Source organism: Callionymus lyra, chromosome 9 (assembly GCF_982586985.1).
Source record: "Callionymus lyra chromosome 9, fCalLyr1.hap1.1, whole genome shotgun sequence".
NCBI classification, from domain to species: Eukaryota; Metazoa; Chordata; class Actinopteri; order Syngnathiformes; family Callionymidae; genus Callionymus; species Callionymus lyra.
In genome coordinates, this window is record NC_141826.1 from 15,348,538 (window position 1) to 15,369,808 (window position 21,271).

General features: G+C 38.5%; 1 protein-coding gene across 1 annotated transcript in view; it reads right to left on the minus strand.

Moving 5' to 3' along the window:
- fat2 (FAT atypical cadherin 2) overlaps positions 1 to 21,271 on the minus strand; it is a 103,594-nt gene that overhangs the window by 23,626 nt on the left and 58,697 nt on the right. The window contains exons 17-21 of the mRNA XM_087798908.1: positions 14,724 to 14,935; positions 10,197 to 10,334; positions 8,780 to 8,923; positions 1,623 to 1,820; positions 20 to 620 (exon numbers count right to left, since the gene is read on the minus strand). Coding sequence (XP_087655034.1) covers positions 20 to 620; positions 1,623 to 1,820; positions 8,780 to 8,923; positions 10,197 to 10,334; positions 14,724 to 14,935 — 1,293 coding nt within the window. The remainder of the gene's footprint in view (positions 1 to 19; positions 621 to 1,622; positions 1,821 to 8,779; positions 8,924 to 10,196; positions 10,335 to 14,723; positions 14,936 to 21,271) is intronic.

Consider the following 21,271-nt stretch of genomic DNA (forward strand, 5'->3'; position numbering starts at 1 on the left):
ATGTCGATAGATGAATCACCTGCAAGTTTGCTAGTTGGCAGAGCCAAGAGGGGTCCATCTAGTGGCCTCCAGACCAGCAGGACCTCAAGGACTTTGGTGTTTGGAGTCGTCTGCAGACTTGCCAGGTGGAGCTCCTGCTTGGGTAGACCCAAGTCTTGTCCTAGGCTGCGCTGAAACCCACGCCAGTGATCCCCCAGGAACTCCTCTGGCGTCATACCCCCCAGCTGCAGCGTCACACCGGAGTCCAGCACCTTCTGCGTGGCTGCCCACACATGAACCTTGACCCCGGTCCACACGATGAACTTTCCGTCTGTCACGCTGACATTTAGCGAGTAGGATCCCTCCTCCAGGTTGTCATCCGCCCAGATTTTGCCATCCGCCTGATCGACGGAGAAGTGACCCCCCGCCGGGTTTTCTGACATCAGCTTGTAGGTCAGGATATCCTGCCGGTCCTGGTCGGAGGCGTGGAGTCTGCCAATGACTCGGTTCGCAAACATCCCTCCCACGGTGGTGATGAAGACCTCCAGGGGAACGACGGTGGGAGGATATTTACTCTGCTCGACGACGTCGATGTCGATCACGCAGATGGACGAGAGTGGAGGGTGGCCGCTGTCAGTCACCTGGCGACACACGAAATATCTCTCTTTCAAACTTTCTAACACGGTGTTGAAAACGGCTGATCTGTGCAGGAGCTCCGAAGAGGTTGATGAATTAAAAGACTCAGAGTTGGCAGGAAACCTTGTTCATCAGCAATAAAAGGGGTATCGAGTTGGCCGGAAAGAAAGAAATTGAAACAAAGCAACTCTTTCATCAGTTTGGAAAACATCCCACTCTAACATTATTAAAAAGCTACTTCTGTAAGACTGTTGTGGACAGGCATATCGGGGGCATTTAGAGTTTATTTTCGGCCGGAATTCAGGCCAGCAAATCGAATGTATTATTTTTGTCAGGACCAAAAATCCATATGTTGGCTCTGTGTGTCCATGATTTCCTTGTAATGAGATAAAGCTATTTTTTTTTTTTTTTTTCCTCAGATGCTAACAGAATTCTGTTATGCCAATGAGGACGGAACTGAAATCTTTGTGTCCACAACATTTAAGTGTATTTTAACAGAATTAGGTGAATTATTTACCTAAAAAACATATGATCAGTAAATATAAAATAAATATTCAAGCAATTTGTGGATTACCATATGGATCGGTAAATCTTTTTAGGATGATTTCTGACCTTTTAATGAGTTTTAAATGATTGACACATTTTTAAAAAGGTTAATATTTTTGGCATCAGTCGTCCAAAGTAATGGTTTGATTTGATGGTAGGCGAAGAAGAGATTGCAGGCAGGGCGGATGATATGTCTATATCAAGTTGCAACAACAAAGAAAAGCTTTATAGGTTGAGATGAAGATACTCTCGTCCATTGGGAGAAACAACAATATCAGAAATGATTCCATCAAATGTACATTTAGGGAAATAATGAGACAATTTAGAGGAAGCAGATTGTTTGAACATCTGGAGAAGAGAGACTGTGTCATACCGGGAATGTTTGATATGATTATAGAAGATACTGGAAAGTAAAAACCAACACAAAAATTGAGATATCCGGGATGAGAGCCGCATCTCACCTGAACCTTGAGCTGATGGTGAGGCTTGACCTTCTTCTTGAGTGGAGCGTACAGTGACAGCAGGCCGCCCTGGTCCACCTGGAAACGCCGGTCCTCGTTGCCGCTGATGATGTGGAACGAAAAGGGCGCTCCGTTTTTGGGCGTATCCTTGTCCGTGACCACCAACTGGAGGAAGCTGCTGCCCACTGACTCGCCCTCCTGCGAGAGACACATTGTTACAACATAATGTTCCCTTATTAGGTTGAATTATTACAAACTATTCCTCACTTAAAATACTTCAAAAACTTAATTAAACCCTCTGCAGAAGTTTACAGAAAAAAACGTTTGCAAAGACTCACATTACACCGACATAAATAATCATAGTAAATTTATTTGAATAGGTTCTTTGCGATAAATCATGTTTGACAAGATACAAACAAGTTTATTTTCACACTGTAGTGACTTTAATAGGATCCCTCAGCCTCCTGAAAATGGTTCATCAATCTTGAGAGTAAAAAAAAAACACGACACACTTTTGGGAGCCGGTGACAGTATGTGAAGTTAATGAAGTAAAACGCGACGACTATGGAGTCATCTTTTACAATTAAATCACAGCATGAGTCACCAAAGAAGGAAGAAAGAAAGGGTTAAAGTCACTGATTTATGCTCAGCTTTGTGAGGGAGAATCGTTATTGAAAACTTTGACCAAGTTTGTCTTCGGTCATTCAACCCTGACTAGGGAAATCAAAAGTAGATCCCAACGAGGCCATTCCAATCTCTATCTTTGTTGCCTCTCTCAGTCACACATATATCTCCAGGTGAGATTAAATGAAGAGTTCTCACCCACATTTAGAGACAGCCTGTCAGTTAGATATGTATAGCCTATAGAATGGGGAAGGTTGGTCACAACTGTTATTATTCAATTATTCAAAATCTAATAGTATTTCTCGGGAAGAAAGGTCCCGCATTTCCCCCGTAAAGTTAACCCATTAGATCTCAATCAACATCGATCTTTTCACTGAATCCATGGATGGAGGATTGCTGAAGACATTTCTTGCTAAAGAAATGAATGAGAGTTTAAATAATTTACATACTAAAATACCTATGCTGTCTGTTTTAGATTCTTATTTAAAAGCCTCGATGGTTCGAATTATAACAGTTTAGAACCAATATTAAGTTGTTCAATGCACCACTGCAGGTGGTCAGAATTGTTTGCCAGCCTCGTGTGGCCGCTTGATAAACTGCAGCTTTTTCCTCTTTTGCCACTTTTAATTATGCTCTTTTTATATTTTAGTTTTATATTTATATATTATCAAAATGATACATTTTATTAATTAATTTTATAAATTGGTATTAATTAAATGTATGTTTATCATTATTTGTTTGTATATTAAAATTATTTTTACAATGACATTTACAAATTAATTTTGTCAATCACAGCAATTCATTAAAAATATATATATTTTTTAGGAGTAGTAGTAGTAGTAAGGTATTTTTACTTGGTATGGTCTGGAACAATGAGATGTTACTGGACAATAGAGATGGACTAAATAATCTTTGTGACTCAGAACCGACCTTCACACTAGCGACATGAGAATTCTATGTATAGTCAAAGTGTTTGAATATTGACGGTAAGACGCAGGAATTAAATAAACACAGTTCACACATTCCATTCATCCCATAAATCCTGGCTGCACATTTCACAGTCAGCCGGTCCGGTAAACATGCAAATGCCTCATTTTAATGCAATTAAATATGAGTCATTCTCATGGATTATTCATGTGATGCTGCTTAACATTCAGCTGCAGAAGTTTCAGTCAGGATTTGGTGGATATAGTGTTCATTCAGGAAGATTTATCACCCCTGATGCTCCACGGGAGGGCAGTGGTTTGAATCACCTGCTGGAATACCGGAACTCCACTTGATCCCGCGGTGATAAAATAATGAATCAAGGAAGGGAGAGAATCATGGTGTACAGGGAGGAGAGGTCATTTGTTCTATGCTTTCTTCTGATCCATCTGCGTAATGCGATCAGATTATCTTCATCAGGCTGTTGGGACATTAACAGATGGGGCTGATATGGAAGAAGGTGGATTCATCAGCCACACGGAGTGTTTGGCTCGTGAATCCGCTATACTATATACCGGGCCGGGGCGGAGATTTCCGAATTGGCAGCGACGCAGCAGGTGGGGTGACGGCAGGTTGGCACAGGAGTGGAGTCGTAAGTGCCTGGATGGGCAGTCGATGCCACACAGACGTCAAGTCCAACCTGACCCTGTTAAGAAATGCTTCTTAGGGCGGTCCGTGTAACCAGGGATGCCACTTACTCTGTTCCAACTAACTTTTCTTCCCGCTGTATTTAAGGCAAACTGTTACAAACAACTACACCAAAGATGTGTGTGTATTGTCAGCATACATTTATTTATTTTTTTGTGGGGGGGGGGGTGGCTCAAAGCATCTGCAAAATAACTTACTTATATCTTTTTAGATATAACCAATCAAAAGTATGACTATGTTAAGTTTGTTTTCGTACAGTCTAAGCTTGGCCACATGAATTCAAAGATCATGTGAAACTAAATATTTAGTATTTATTTCTATTATACATTAATAGTCTCTAAACATGACTATACAGTTTAGTGACTTTTTGCAATTGCTTGAGTATTTACTGACCTTCACAAAGATTTAAGTGAGTGTGAAAAAGTTATTAAAAAAACCCAATGAAATAATATATACATATATATATTATCTTAGCATATTCTGCTTGACTTCTAAACGTTCTGCTCCTTTATCTTGGCTTGTTGGCCCCTCAAAACAGCCACTGTAGAAAATGTGGCCCCTGAGGAAATGCATTTGCCCACCACTGGTCTGAAATATGTCATAGGGCTGCACAAGAGTCCCAGAAGTTATGTTTTAAGTCGAGATAAAATTACATATCAACAGCAATTATTAATAATAATTTTAATAATTTGATATATAATTTTTTTTAGTTGTAACGTCTATATTTGTATTTCTGTTTTTTTTTAAATGTTTGTAGAAGAAAAAAACAACAACAAACATGGACTTCTTTTTTGACAATTTCTTTACCACCTATGTCTATACAGTATATTATATTATAGTAACACACACTTTCATTTCTCATTCTGCACTGTGTTAATATTATACTGTATGTAAGAGGTTATGTCATGTTTAATGTTGTACAATAATGGCAATAAAATGGTTGCCAGAGCTCAGAAAAGTGACCTGAATTTCTAATCATCAGTCAATTCTGACTTACTTTCATTTCACCATACCGTTAATAGCTAATAACAACAGTGTTAGCTAGGATGTGACAGCTGCTGGAAGTTGCGCAACTGACACAAAATGGAAAACACACAAACAAGGACATGTTGTTTTGAATTGGGTGGCTGTAGCCTTAAGCTTTGGCGTTTAAAGACGTCTATAAACCGCACATTAAACAACTTTGTATTAACAATCCTGGCAGCGACTTAGAAAGAAAGTGCCAAGTACTTGGCTCCGACATGAAACAATCTACTTTGTATTTGTGTGTTTTTGTTGAAAAGTTTTTTCTTGTTGTGTGTCACAAGCTCTTTAAGAACCATTATGAGATGTTGGTACTTTCCACCTTAATTTTTAACTTTATTTAGTCAACAAGCTATTTTGAGGATAAATATTTTGTTGAGGTCCTTTAGTCTCTTTTTGGTTTACAGCGGTACCATGACTAATGACTTTAATTTCTTCCATAACTGTGGTCGTATCTCCCTTGTATATGCAATTAATTTAAACCATTGAACTCAAATGAAATGTCATTAATATTGTAGGACTGCATACCACAATAAAAAACATAAATTAGCGCCTTTTTCTTAGACCTTGTACAAAAAGTGCTTGAGTCTCCTGCACATATTTAGGTTTTCCTGTAAGGACACAGAAAACTAAGCATAACTAGTATTTAGAAGAGTCACGAAACATGTGGCATTTGTGTATCCAGGAAATTCACTGTTCCGAAAACTACAAACTAACCTTAATGGATCCTGAGAAACACTGTTGGGTCAACATCTACTGGACTTACTTTATTCCTTTTGAAGTCTCAAATATTTGGTATTTTACTCTTGTGTCATCCCAGACCAACACTGATTGCATCCAGCTATAAGAAACAAATGGCCCGAAACTTGGCAGCGATTTTCGCCAATTGAAACAAGTTTTTAAGGTGTGTTTCATCTTGTTATTATTATTGTTGTTGTGTTGTTTTGTGGTAAAATCAGTATTTTCTCAAGATATTTATGTCGATATTTGCTCCAGAGACGCGTCATCAGTGAAGTAGCTTCTGTTTAGTGTCAACTTCGTCACTAAAATGGCTGCTGTTGAAAGTGTCCATCGATCCACACTCAATTTTCTGGACAATTAAGTGCGCAATGCTCAATTGGGAAGCACTTGTGTACTTAAAATATTAAGTCTAAGTGCACAAGTGCACTTGGGACACGCCGCAAGAATGCTAAACGGCTAGCTCTGACTGTCGTGTCTTATTCATTGGGTAGAGAAAAGCCTGCTGCTGTGTCTCAAATCGCATACTTCTCTTTTATTATGCATCAGGATAGTGTACATACTAACTAGTACGCAAATTCTCGACAGATAGTATGTCTCAAATCAAACACTGCCGCTACGCACTAACTGGAAATGACGCGACAGCTACTGCTATTTAACAATGATTTCAACCAGCTGTAGGAACACTATCGCAGACAGCTGCTGGCAGCAAGTTTTGCAAGTTTGGATCAAGAAATATGAGAAACTAAATATTCGCAAGATATTTATGCTGGTATCAGCAATGAAGACGTGTCATCCTCCTGCTGCTGAAAATGCACCTGAAAAAGCACTCAATTAGAGTGGTAGTGACGTCACTGGAAAGTGTCCATCGCTCCTTACTCAGTTTTGTGGGCATTTAGTACACCAATTTAGTGTGCATGGCGCACTAGATTTAGAAGAGTTGAGACTTACTTATGCACTAAAAATACTAAGTTTTAGTACGCAAGTATGCGATTTGAGACACAGCTGTGATGGACTTTGCTAACCATACCATGAAGAAGTAGGAGAAATGGATAGTGTCGATAAGCATGTAGCACTTGCCTGTTGTCTATACATCTTAAGTTGTAAAACACACAAGTCCTGGATTAACTCTAAAATTCCAACTTTAAGTTATTTTTTTTCTAAAGAAGCAGCCTGATGTGTGTATTTAACAGCCGTGGCTCAACTCATTAGAGGCTTTAAGTTAAAGGTTGGACCTGACCCAGATCCACAACGGATCACGACTGCTGATCTCTCCGTCTCTCTAATCGCTCTGCTTTATCTCCCCCAAGAGTTCTACTCCTGAACTCTCACTTTTAATGAGCTGGCGGTGTCGCCGTTATGACGGAGGCGCACTTAGCGGTCAGAATATCTCTGCCGGGTAGACAGACTGGTGTAGGATGAGTGATCTTTTGTGATTCTTCTCTAATTATCTGCAGCCACCGGTTCATCTGTCTTCATTATCAGCTAGTTAGGGAGCCGCCGGCGCATGTCCGGCTTTACACCAGGTTTGTTTTTTTCCGGGGGCGGGAGGATCGCTTTTAAAACGCACTTATACAAAGAGTGACCTGGAGACACTTCTCGGTGTGGGGGGGTCAAGTTCTTGTACGACATCTCCATCGATGAATGTTGTTTGTCAGGAACAAAACGATTCTCGGAGGTTTTAATTACAGCAAGATGTGATTCATTTCGAGCGTAGGTTGAGATGCCGCTGGAGTTCAAATGACACATCGTTCGGACGCGCCGTTATGACCACCGGTCGTGGCGTTATGAAGAAGCACGTCTGCTGGTCATCAAGAATCTTTGTGAAGGCGCCAAAAGGTCTAAACATTTAAGTAGAGATTCATGATGTGTTCAGTGAACCCCGGTTTGACACCATCAACGACTCATTACCTTCAACCTGAACAGCGAGATAAAGACATAAATATAATCTCAGGACTCGACAGTGTCAAGGACGTACTCAAAGTTGCGGTAGAGTGTCGTTAGCAGAGTAGAAAATTGTTTTTGAGTCTTTTAATCATTGGTGTTTCCTGGCTTGTGATCCACAGTTGAGAGCACATTATAGCGATAACATTTTAACTTCGCTCACTTTCTTACTCATGCTAATGTTGACTAAGGGTTGGGATTATTTTCAGAGTAATCTGTTTCTTTATAGTGTTATAGACAAAAACGTATGTTCTTTTAAACGTAGCGACTGAAGCTCAGTTGTCTTCGTCTTCATCTTCATCCAAAAAGACACTTAAAAACATCCAAATACCTCCGTTCTGTAACCTCCATTTTGTATTGAAGCCGTGACATGAAAAATTGTTCCGGTTGCTTGTTTTTAGCCAGAAGTTTAAAGAATAACAAGTAATACAGACAGGAAGTACTCTGGGTAGGCACTTCTAGAGCGCATTCATCCTAAAGTCTACCCTTTAAGGTGAAAAGTAGGGATGAATCACTCAGATTGTTGACCATGTTTAACTCAACGAAAACGCTAAAAACAGCGCCTGGACAGTGTAGGTTAATTTCTAAAAACTGTCCACTTGGAACTATATGAAAAATCTTCAGGCATAACTTATTTTGAAAAAAGAATATGCAGAAACATGTATTCTTTGACTTGGCTTAATGCAAACTTGTAGAAGGTTCAACCCCTGGAAAGGTGATTCTCTACGGAAACTTCAATTTCCTTTCACTATTCAAAAATAGATCATTTAAGGAGACATCTTAGTAAAAACACTTTTCAAATGACAAACTAAAGTGACAAACACAGTTTTGACCTCCAGATTCCGATTCAGTACATGCATGACTAGCTTATTATTTTAGGTGTTTTTAGCTGCACAAGCAGGAGATCAGCAAATATTGAAATGGTAAATCTGTTCACAGACCACACCGGGGTTTTATCATTTGATGCCTGCGGCTTATATTGTACATGTCTCGCGATAAAAGTAGCAGTCGAGGGATCAGCTTTCTTTTTCTGTCACTCCTGCCAATCAGAGAGACTTTGGGGGGGAAATGAAATCAGTCTGGAATCGTGGAGCGAATATCAACGTTATCTTATCGTATGAATGTTGACTTTCCTGAGGTCGAGTCATAGACTATTGATTTTTCCTCATCGCATTTCATTTTTTTTTTTTTAGTACCTGGAGTAGAAGACTGTGGTTGACTTGAGAGAAGACCGGGGGATTATCGTTGGCGTCGGTCACCGTGATGGAGATGAGAACGGCCGATGACAGAGGAGGTTCACCTTCGTCTGCTGCCTGCACCGTCAGAGAGTAATGAGGGATCTGCAAAGAGGAACATTTTTTAAACCCGTTCATGTTACAGCAAAACTAAAATAACCAAATGAAAAAATCTCTTTCTCTCTTCTAATTTTAAAAAGTTGCATTTAAAAAAATTACATTTACATTTTTTCAACAAGTTCTTTAATTTATAAATTACAAAATCTTTAACTCATGTTTCAACTCCTACCACTTTGACCTGCAGGTACATTCATCTACTCACACCTAGAAACTTCATTCAACTTTAAAAACACTTTTTTCTATTTACTACTACTAACACTACCACTTCTAATTTGACTATTCATTCCACTTATACTTTAACTAATAATTCTACTACTATTCCTACTACTGCGTTTACTAATTCTACTTCTACTTCTACTACTAATTCTACTACTTTTTTTACTCCCACTACTACGACTTATACTTCTACTACTACTACATTAACTACTTCTTCTTCTACTACCACTTCTACTATTACTTTTACTTCTAATACTACTTCTACTACCACAAAATATTCTACTTCTATAACTAATTATCACTCTCCTATTCTTACTATGAATTCTATTACTTCTTCTACTAATACTTTTACTACTAATTATTCTTATACTATGTCTACTTCTTCTACTTCTACTACTACTTATAACTCTACTATTTCTACTACAAATTGTATTACTTCTTCTACTACTATTTAAAAATATACTATGTCTACTTATTCTACTTCTAATACTATTTATAACACTACTTCTTCTAGTACTAATTCTTCTACTACCACTTCTACTTCTACTATTACTTTTACAACAAATTCTACTACTCCCACTACTACTATTTATACTACAAGTTCTACTTCTCAACCTTTTTCACTTTATTTCAACATTTTCAGTCTTTTTCCTTTACGCCATCTTTTCAATGGTTTTTAAACAATTGTAAAAACACATTTTTACTTTGAGTACTAATACTTTCAAGCATTACAGTTTACAGATTCAGCATTCACAAGACACAGACACAAATTGTCTGGTATTAAATGATCTTTTTCTCTCTTTATTGGTCAATACTCTAAATATAAATTCCTATATAATCCGCAAACATCATTGTCCAGCAGACTTTTTTTTAAAATCATCCTAGCAAAAAGGAACGGATGAATAAAATTGATCTCGTCCTGGACTTCTTCAGTATTGCATTATGTAGTTTTAAAATGGAAACTACCTCGCCTGACCAGGGAAAGTGGTTCTCAAAGCATTATAAATTCTTATCCGAGACCAGATATTTGGTTTATACTGACCTCTTCTCGGTCCAGTGGGGCACAGACGGTGATTTCTCCGCTGCGTGGGTGGATGGTGAACTGCTGAAGAGGGTCTCCACTCACGATGGAGTATCGCAGCAAGTTGTTGACCGGACCGTCTTTATCAGTGGCTATGACCTACGGATAATGAAGGAGAAGGTTTGAAAAATAATTAAAGATCGATAAAAGCCTTTGCTCAAGAAGAAATGTCTGCAGAGTCAAAAGTCGGGGGCACTTTGAAGATGCATCTGTTGGTCAGAGAAACAATCTGAATGGTGGCTTTGGATGAAAAGAATCGCTGTTGACATTAACATGAAACTGGGTCAGTCACAGGAAACGGAAAAAGTGTTTTGTCGCGAGGATCTTCAGACGTGGAGGCAGCGACGGCATTGACCTACGCGACCCATTTGTGTTGAAAGAAGATGTTTTTCCTCATTCAATGTCAACATGAGAATCACAAGAAAAGGGGAGGAGGAGAAACTGGAATTGAAAGCACACTTCATGTGGCTTTTTTTCATCAAAAATATTGACTGTGTAGCATCTTAACCTAGCTTTAAGAACGTGAATTATTTTAAAAAGAGAAAAAGGTTGTTTCGAATATAGCTTTAGCTAAACTGCTCACAATTAGTGTGCAATGGTTTGTCTCGATTCACCATGTTTTTATGTGACTCGCTCACATGTTTCAAATGTTGACGTCTTCCTCTCCAAGATGCATCATGACCATGTTTGGAACTTATTACTTTATAAAGTTCTCCTCCGTCTGAAATCTCAGCGGACGAGAGGTTTCAAGAGCGAAGACCATTATGACGTAATAATTGTTTCACTCGCCCTCCAGTGGACTGTAATCACGCCCTGCATTGTTTATTTAATGATTCCCTTGTTTTCAGTGGGTTGAGCTTAAGCACATTATTACATGTTATTACGGGTTTATTTAGTTGTTAAAGTCCTTGCTAGGGGGTTGGGCCCTCCTTTGTTTTGTAAGGGGTGTTTTTCGCCTCTGTCTTCTCCACAGGTTCACAGTGGCACACCTGAAGTTAATCATCTCACCCCCTTGCCCCCCACAATCAAGTCACCTGGTCACCTCCATAAAGACGACTGGTCTTCAGTGCTGGAGCTCAGTGTTTTGTTTGGCCCAACTGCTGGTACTTGGTTAAAGTCCGATGAATTGATTCTTTGTCGTTTCTGTTTGTTTACCTTGCAATATCAACGTTGGAGACACCAACTTGACACCCATTTGTCTACAACTTCACTCGCATAGCCTGCTTTCTAGAAACACTAGAGCTGTGTCTGGAATCGCATACTTGCGTACTTAAACTTAGTATTTTTAGTGCATAAGTGCGTCTCAATTCTTATATGTGAAAATGTAGTGCGCCATGCACACTAAATTGGCGTACTAAAACGCTTACAAAACTAAAAATGGATCGATGGACACTTTCTACCCTTAACGGCCGCCATCTTATTGACGTTGACGATATAAACAGAAGTTACTACACTACCACTCAAATGGGGTGCTTTTTCAGCCAGCAGTATGAGAATGTCACTTCTTTGGTGCTGATACCGGCGTAAAATATATCTAATATTTTGTTTCTCATATCTTGATCCAAACTTTGTTAACTAGTAGTAGAAGAAGAAGCTGTCGCGACATTTCCGGTTAGTGCGTAGCGGCAGTGTTTGATTTGAGACATACTATCTGTTGAATTTGCGTACTAGTTAGTGCATACACTAGCGTGATGCATACTTACCGCCAGTATTCTAAGAGAATAATGTGATTTGATACACAGCTTTGGTTAGTGGTGTGCACCACCATTTCGGGGTGCTCTTGCACCTGTTATTTGGGGGAGAATTTTTGTTTTGACTTATGCCTTTTATTTGGTGCCACTAACGATTCCTCTCTGTTTCCTGTGTTGCACATTTTTGTTGAATAATTGATCTTCAAAACTATCTCCTGCTTTCACCCTTGCTAACCAAACTCGCTACGCCCTGCCAACAGGGGGCGTCACATTTTGTAATGTCAATATTTCAATGAAAAAAAAGTTTTATACCAACAGACATATAGTACAATAGAGGTCATAGATATATTTAAGACAAACTTAAATCAACACACTGGTTGCTCTTGAAGCTACTGTTCAGTAAAACTACAGTGGTTGCTAAACAGAAGTGAACTTTTGTCAAGGCCCTAGACTTTGACTCGCTTCCATACACGTGGCAGCCTATTATCTTTTTCAATGGATGAAGAAAAAAAAAAGTAATTCATATCACGTCAGAGCAAATGTGGCTCCTCAATTACGGACTTGGACACTAATGGAGATTCCTCATCAGAGAACAAGAGTCTGTTCTCATGTTTGTTTTTTTTTTCTCCTCCACCACGTCACGGACGTTCAACAATGAATCCTGTAATCTTCGCGTCTGACGGAAGGACACTTGATTCCATTTGTGCCAAATCAGCGACGGGACGCATGGTAATGGTGAAAATTGAGAAAGGGGAGCAAGGGGGGGTTTTTAGGAAAAGAAGAGAAGGGTGGGGGAGAAAATATCAACTCTGAAACCATATGATTAGGGACTCATCATCCATCCAGCGTGGAAGCATCAGCGAGCCACTGAGCTGTGTTATTGCTGTGTTATCTCTCCTGCAGGCCTGACAGATGACGGCTGACATGTTGACGGTGGGAGAGATACTTTTTTTCTTTTCTTTTTTTTTTCGAAAATCATCATTCCCTAGCTCCTTTGTGCTCATTGATTTTCTTTGTGCGAATTGTTTTCTATTCCTTTGTGTACATGTGGACATGAATGTAGGTCGGCATGTTTCCTCAGCGACTGTATAGAGGAACAGGAATTTGTATCTTACACAGATAATATAGGAATTCGGTTCTTACAGAAAAGTGTTTCGTTTATTCATGGGATGAATGTTTGCCTTTGGAATCGTTACGGGTTGGTATACGTTAAAAGATTCCAGATTTTTCTTTAATGTATTGTTGCTAACAGTACAGGAAATAAGACTAGAAAGCAGTGGTGTCGTGACTCTCTCTGGAATGCGTCATTGGTTGGTTTATGTCTCTCTGGGAACCATGACCAAATGTCATCCATCCCAGAAAGCCTCCACCTCCAAGGGACTTGTTCTATAAACAAAGCGGGGGCGTGATTACAGCTGGCTTAAGGAAGTGTATCCCATTATTACGCCATAATGAACTCCGCTCTTGTAACCTCTCATTCGCCGAGATTTCAGACGGGGGAAGAACTCTTTAAATCATGGTTTTAATTAAATAACTTTGATGATGAGGGACTTACTTCATCTTGGAGAGGAAGACTTCAACATTTGAAACATGTTAGTGAGTTAGTTTAGGTTTTCACATTGGTTGCCCTTTAAAGTACTGGTACCGAACCACGGTACTGTTCCGTGAGGCATTAGTTACTGTAAAATGTATATCATTTCTGTTCTATTGATTATTACTGTCTTACTGGTTATATTTTTTTCTGAAAAAACATGAGCGTGTGACGCCTGTAAACTAGTGGTAAAGGGTTTTTATATGTTGATCAGTCAGTGAATAAAATGCCCAAATTTAACCAGTCCAAGGTGCAAAAAGGTTGGTGACCCCTGCTTTAAAGGATGTAACAAATCATTGTAACAAGTTGTGCTTTTACAAACCTCACCATGTACAGTACATACCATACGTTGAATTGACCCAATTTCATTGATTCCTTTTTTTTTTTTTTTTTTCTTTCTGAAAATCGGAAGCTATTGTATTCTTTTAAACAAATTCTACTTCCTCTCCAGTTTGAGCGGCGCTGAGCTGAATTTTTGCAGTCCAGCAGAAGCATTATGTATCCTCAGTAGGGGGTCGCTGGGAGACGGATCTGAGTGTGACGCTTTAATTCGAGCAATCGCGTATTAGTGGTTCTGCAACAAAGACGCGTCCGATGGAAATTGCTGGGTGTCATAAAACCCTTAAGTTCAGTGGGTATGATTTACTTTTATATATATTTTAAAGCTAGATTGCCTCCAATTCTTTCTCCAGAATGTACCTGTCGAAATACTTTCGCCAATATAGGAAAAGTTAACAACATAATATAATGAGTAAATTAAGAAGAAAAAAAGTGTTAAGAAGCAAAACTTCGTCTTCCTTTTTTATTCAAATAATGAAGAAAAGCGTTTCAACGCCATCAGTTATTACGTGTATTCATTCGCCTGATGCTCATTCCCTTACACGGTTTGATAATTGTTAATTTAAAAGAATGTCTAGTTTATACTAATTATACTCCAAAGGCGTCAGTCAATCATGGCAGGTGTTCGGCCGCTGTTTTTTAACGTGAGTGAAATTCGAGGAACTGATAATTGGTGATCTTTTCGTCAGCTAAATGAAAATACATTTTTAATTTAAAACATCAATCTAGCAGTGGATTTAATTAGAGATTAGCAGCGAATTCTATGTTCTTAACTCTACGCCGATGTGTGCCCTTGAGAAGAAGCTTTAATTTATCAATTAAAAATGAGTCATTCATGCACTGGCAGACGCTCTTTGTGTTTCCTACCTTCATGACCAGACTTCCTGAGGCCATGTCTTCTGAAATCTCAGCGCTGTAGTCGCCGCGTTGGAAAACGGGAGTGTTGTCGTTGACGTCCCTCACGTTGATGATGATCGTGGTGATGTCGCTGGAGGTGGACTTGCCCCGACTCCCCTCCACGGAGAGGTAGAACTCCCGAGAATTTTCGAAGTCCAGCGGAGCGTTGAGAGTCAGGAGGCCTGAGGACCATGAAGAAAGAATTGACTTTGAATGACAAATCAAATGCAGTATCTTCGTGCTGTCAATGAATGGTCTATTTTTAAACTTTTCATATATAAAGTGCACCAGATAATGGGGCGCAATTAAGCGAAACGAATAAGTCGGATAAGTCGGTCAGTCAAACCGAATTAAACGCGTTCACAATAGATGTCAACCTTTAACACTTAAAGAAAACGCTGATTCCGCTAAATTAAACGTTAGTGTATTCAAAACGAATCTCAAAATTGTCCAGTTATAACATGTAAAATACAACAATATACACTTTTTTTTAGTTCTTTACTCGTCCAAAAATCCCTCAAATTTTTCATCTTGAGTGTCCCAGTTTAAAAGTTTAACCCTGTTGATGCGAATATCTAGCGGCTGAAGTACTTTAGTTAATCCAACCGGGATGATGCCGAGCATATTTGTGTTCACATTCTTATGGTTACAGTTCATATCGCGAGGATAGCGGGGTCAAAGTTGAGCTTTCTGATCCAGTTTGATGCTGATCAGCACGGAAGGAATGAACTCTGAGTTGATAATTAAAGCCAGTCCCCCCCCCAATAACTTTGTCTACTCCTTGAGTCCTTCACTCAACGACATTACAGTATATATTACTTTGCAACGCTTCTGACTATTGTAGCCGTGATGGTGCGAGCTGTGCAACTGTTTGGTTTACCAAAGTCGCACCAAAACCTATTGATTATACTTTTGTACCACGGACCAGTTAAATGTCAGGAAAAAAGTAAAAGTACAATAGCATGACCTGCAAAAAAACTACGACTAAGTCCATGATAAAAATATCTCACCGTTTGCTGAATCGGCAAGAGTTCTGGACTGGTTTCAACAAGATGTTTGTGTATTTGCTGCTACTACTACTACTTCTACTTTATGCCAACGATGGTGTTCTGTATGTGTGTGTCTCGTAGATTTTAGAGTCTTTGTGCTAATGTGTGAGTTTGTGTTTAAGCAGTATTTATATGGATTGAGGGCTCTGAAACAGAATTTAGCTTTTCTGAAGTTTGTGTTTTACTAATTTTCACTAGTCAAGAGTCAAAGCTAATATATTGGCGTGTGACTAAAATTGTTAGTTTTTTTCAAATTAAATGCTTTAATTGCGCCTTATAGTCCGGAAAATACGTTAGGTTGACTAGAAGAATTGAGTTAAACTATTTAGCATGTATTTTCATTTGTAATGTTATGTATTTATTATATATATGACCTTTTTTACTTCTAGATATAAAAAAGAAACATCTTTTATTTATGGTTAACAAACCGGAGACCCCCAATGAGATGCACATTTTTGATGATACAGAAGAAAAAGGTGATTCTCCTGAATCAATACTTGATAATTAATAGCTGCCTCGGGCTGAAAAAAAGATAAATAAGAAATGGGCGTCGAAATATAACAACCTTCGATTTAGAAAATTCATTATTTAAAGGTGAAAAGAAAGTTGACTCTTCTGACGGTGACGTCTCTCAGACAGACGGACGACTTGAGATTCCAAACATATTTACCACCAGGCAGTAATTGCATATGTGTTCCGCACTTTTCACGTAAACGGCCGCGCTCCGATGCACATCGGAAATCCTGAACATATATTACGGGTGACGGACGTAATGTTCTGTTTGAAAATGAATGTTCAATTGCGGCGCCGTGGACGATGATGGCCGCCATGAGCGAACCACACACAGACTCCCATGTGTTTTATCGCGTGACATATATGGTGGATTCCCACTTCTGACAGCTAGCTGAAGCTTTGACTTTAACCTTTCACAAACTATAAATTTCTCCACAGCTGGCTGCTGTCGTTGCCTCCGCCGTTATCTATCACCCGCGTTTGTAGCGCAATTTCGATTTATTGTCGCCATTAAAACCAAGTCTGTCCAGAGATAAACTGTTTCACTTTCTCTTTTTTTTTCGCCACCTCGCTGTAATAGAGTTGCTCTGCCGGTTGTGAACCTGACTGACATCTGTAGATTTATTTTTCCCATCACTGGCTCCGCCTTTCTAAGTCAAAGGTTTTTTTTTTTTTTCAGGAATAAAACCTTGTTGAAAAGGGTGAGGGTTTTTTTTGGGGAAAAAAAAAGGGATCAAGAAACTTATTTTCTGTCTTACAGTGGGTGGAATAAAAGCTGACTCTGAAGAGTCTGAAACGCCGCCAATCTCTCAGGCATTCATGAATCAAACGCTTCCTGACTCTCATCCAAGAATCAGTCGCAGTGTCTTCATGGAAATGATGAGAGTAAACAACCTTATTTTTTAACATTTCAGGAGCAGTTTGTTCAAAGTATTCAATTACAATCACCTGACTTGAATCATTTTCACTCCCATTTATAATTTTTTTTTTTTCAAACTTTCTCATTTTCAATTTTTTGGAATTAGTGTAATTAAGAAAGAGCAATCAAAGGTGATCAGCAATCAGATGAAATGGGTATTTTTCTCCAATGTAGGTCTGATCAGGCACTTTGAAACTTTTCGAGTAGACAAGTTTATTCTTGTTTTCTGTGTTATTGGGGAAAAAAACCCTATATATTTATCCAACATGTGGTGACATTCTGACAAGATAATGAACCACAATAATACCTCAAGCTATTTAAAGAACTCTTCTCATACACAAAGCCTCTTATTTATAGGCAAACACCTTGTTCCAAGGCCAAAAACTTAAATCACAGCGATTTTTGCACAATTTATAACCAATTAAATAGATTTCTGTGTGTATTTTTATGCAACATTTATCTAAATGTAACAGACCGACTTTAACTCTGCCAGCATACGTTTGGGGCTAAATTTAGTGTACGTAATACGACATGTATGAGGCATTTAGCCAGACGATTTTCAATGTTAGATTCCAGTGCAGCAAATCAACGTCATGAATATATTGGTAAATGCTGAAGATTTATTTTAGTTTTTTTTTAACCGTTGTGTCATCTCTGGGTCAAGGTGACCCATATAACATACATAAATAAAAACAGGTCTGGTTTCTATTTTTGTAATAGTTGACTTTGATTAGTATCTATGGCCGACCCTCCAATGGTCCCTAAACAACATCCCTCCTTACATTTTCCTTACACCTTCAAAAAAAGCCCGTTGTGCATAGGCAGTAATTAATAGGGCGTCTTCCCCCAAGGGGGCTTTGCTGACAGAAAAGATGGAAAGGACTGAAAAATGAAGAATATGCTCTTTTCTTGTGCTGCTCAATTCTCGCCCAGAGGTAAGGGCCAATACTGGCCTTCGGAGATCGGGGTTTAAGGAGAGGATTTGTCCTTAAAAAAATGAAAAAATACGTTTTTTTTGTGTTGTTCCAAAATAGTCAAGTCAGGTGGCTGCGATTTTCCCTACCTGACGCAACTAAAGCACAAAAAATAATATTTGGGGATGATTTGACTTGAAATAAGCGAAATGGAAATTTAAAAAAGAAACTTCCCAGGGATTGATCGAGTGTGATCCATCTAAGCTTGATCTTGTTTCACTAAATTCAGTCAAAATTGTCAAATAAAAATGATGGCTCTTTTAAGAAAAACATAGTTCGAGAAATATAAAAACAAACCACCAGCAGGGTAAATTATCTTTCACCTTGCACGCACAACAAAGACGTGGGTTTATTGATTTGTCGGAGCTCAATAGGATTTTTGAAGCTAGCCGCGGTCTGCATGTTGGTTTATTCATTTGGTTTGCGGCGACGACTATCCAGGTTTCATACCCATAATTCTGCACAGGACAGCACTTTATTGTGTGTTATGTATTAGTCGGGCCTGTCCAGGGCTGCTCCATCCATTTTCGGGCTTTTCTATGATGTCATTTTTTTGGTTGCATTTTGCAGAAGTTTTTCGTTACTTCCTGTTTTGTTTTGAAGAGTCGCTGATCTTCAGTTTGAACATCCCGTTCTTTCCCACCTGTTTATACACAGTCCTTTTAACAGCTAATTGTTTATTTTTCTAAGTCTAATAATGTAGAAACAGTTTTTTATTACTGTTTATTTGTGATGGTTCTTTGGCATCATCGATCAATCTCTCAACTCGCTTGAACAGTTTACATCAGACAGGTTTTCTCCCTCTAACAGCGACTGTCGGAAAAGTTCTTGAAACGGTTTATGAGAATCTGTCAATAACTTTATAAACTCCGCGGCTGAAAGCCAAAAAAAGCTTTATGACTTTATGAAAGGAGCAGGTTCCAACAGGTCATGATGACATTGGTTTTTATCTTGATGTTTCACTTTCAGCGTTCTCTGTTGATTTTAAAACAGGGTTTAGGTTGAAGTAGTTAAAGATTTGAGTTAAGTCTTTGTGTTTTAATAAATGGATTTACAAAGAATTATGTACATTTCATTATGGACTATTTAAAGGAAGGTATTTTGCTCAAACCCAAATTAAAATCAAATTTAAAATACAAAGGTTTTTCTAACCACTAAATAAAAACAACAAAGAAGTAGAGAGAAAAGAGGAAAAATGTGATCATCCAAGCACTCCTTAAGGAAAGTTAGGAAACAAGTTTTTGCATGTTTTCAGATACTATCTATCCATGTTGGTTGTAACAATGACAATCCATGGATGAATTGGTTTCAATGGAGTTCTCAGGAATTCTTGATGGCCCGACAACGGACAACAACATTTTTGTTGACATTTGTTGCTATGTTTGTAGTTGGTTTGCAAATGACTTGAGTAAGTTATTTTCTTCTACGCTCGAGGCTATTTTCACGAACCTCGGGATGCCAATATTATCGGTAATTATTGAGTTCGTAAGAAGAACGTCACATCATATTGAAAAATGCATGTAGGTTCTTGACAAAGAATTAAAATGAGCATATAAGAGATGCAGCAAATTTGGTTCAAAAGGGAATTTTTGGATTTCCTCAAAAACACTTTTATCCCTGTTACAGGCCGAAACAGAATTTTGTGACGACGCAAAACAAGAAATGGTATTCTTGTTAATGAACACGGTGTCATGTCTGATTTTTTAATTTTGAAACTTGTTTTGTTTGTCCACCCCGAGTACCACGACGCCTGTTGCTCTGACTGCAGCTGCAGCTCGTCATGCAATCACCAACTCGGCAGCAGAGCTTAAAGCCACCTCTCGTGCAGCAACAGGCGCCAGATTATAATCGTCACTCCCTGGTATGTACGTCTTCGATTCTCTCCCTGTGGATTATATTTTATCTTGTTCTAAGCATTGAGCCTGAGCCTACTTTTTGTCAGTTTACCCAGCTAGTGTGTTTTTTTTCTTTCTAATCACCGCTCTCTGTTTTTTCTAGTACCCTTGATTTTTTGGACTGTAATATTGAAACTTTTTTTTTTTTTTAATGAACAATTGTGATTAAACCCTTTTGATTCTCTCCGTTTTTTACTGTTTGGTTGTTTTTATCAGCACTCAGGTCCAGCCCTAGTCTAAACCTCACACACCCTCCAGTTAAGAAGCTGATTGATTCCTTCTTATAACACTTTTTCGTTGTAATAATGTTAAAATACACTGGAAAAATACGCTTAGCAATTCACAAATTAACAAATGCAGTCCATTAGTCAAAAGTGTAGTTTAGTTTCACTACCAAATATTTTGTTTTGAATGTCCTTATATAGTGTGAATTAATGAAAAAATATATATATTGTTTTTTATTATTCTTTGAAGCAATTCAATCAATTGCAATGCCTTGATTTATAGATAATTATAGCCAATTCATTTAAATGTTATAGTAATAAACATGAATAGAATTATGTTGTTTTCGGCCTAGGACAAATATTATTTTTGTGAATCACTTGTATACATATATTAATTATCTTCTATATACTTGACTGTCATTTGGAAATTTTGCAGGCTGATCAAACATCTTTAAATCCGAGGTATCTTAGTGGTGGCTAAACAAGAAAACATAATTTAATAATTATACTCCTTCATTCTTAACTGAGTTGGTGCAATATGGGACTTGAGTCTTGTAACAACCGGGTACTGACCACTGCAGAGCAAAAAATGTGACCAACCAATAAGAGAGGAGGAATTAAACCAACATCTTATGAATTATAATCAAAAGCTAAAATCATCAAAGAATTTGGTCGATGAGAAAAGCTGCTCTCGTGGAGTCACTTTAAAATTCAACGTGCTGAACAAATACTTTTCTCACTCGGCTTCGAACACGCAGTTGTGTCTAATGAACGCTCCGTCGTAATCCTTGGGAGGCGTGTAATCAATTTGAAGTGGAAATATTCTGCGTTTCTGGATAAAACGCACGGGGGAAGTATCGGCTTCCAACTCCCAGAGCTGCATGCTCTCGCCGCGTTTTTAATTCTCACAGCGAAGCAGGTTTTTCTCGTCGACGCCGGCGAAG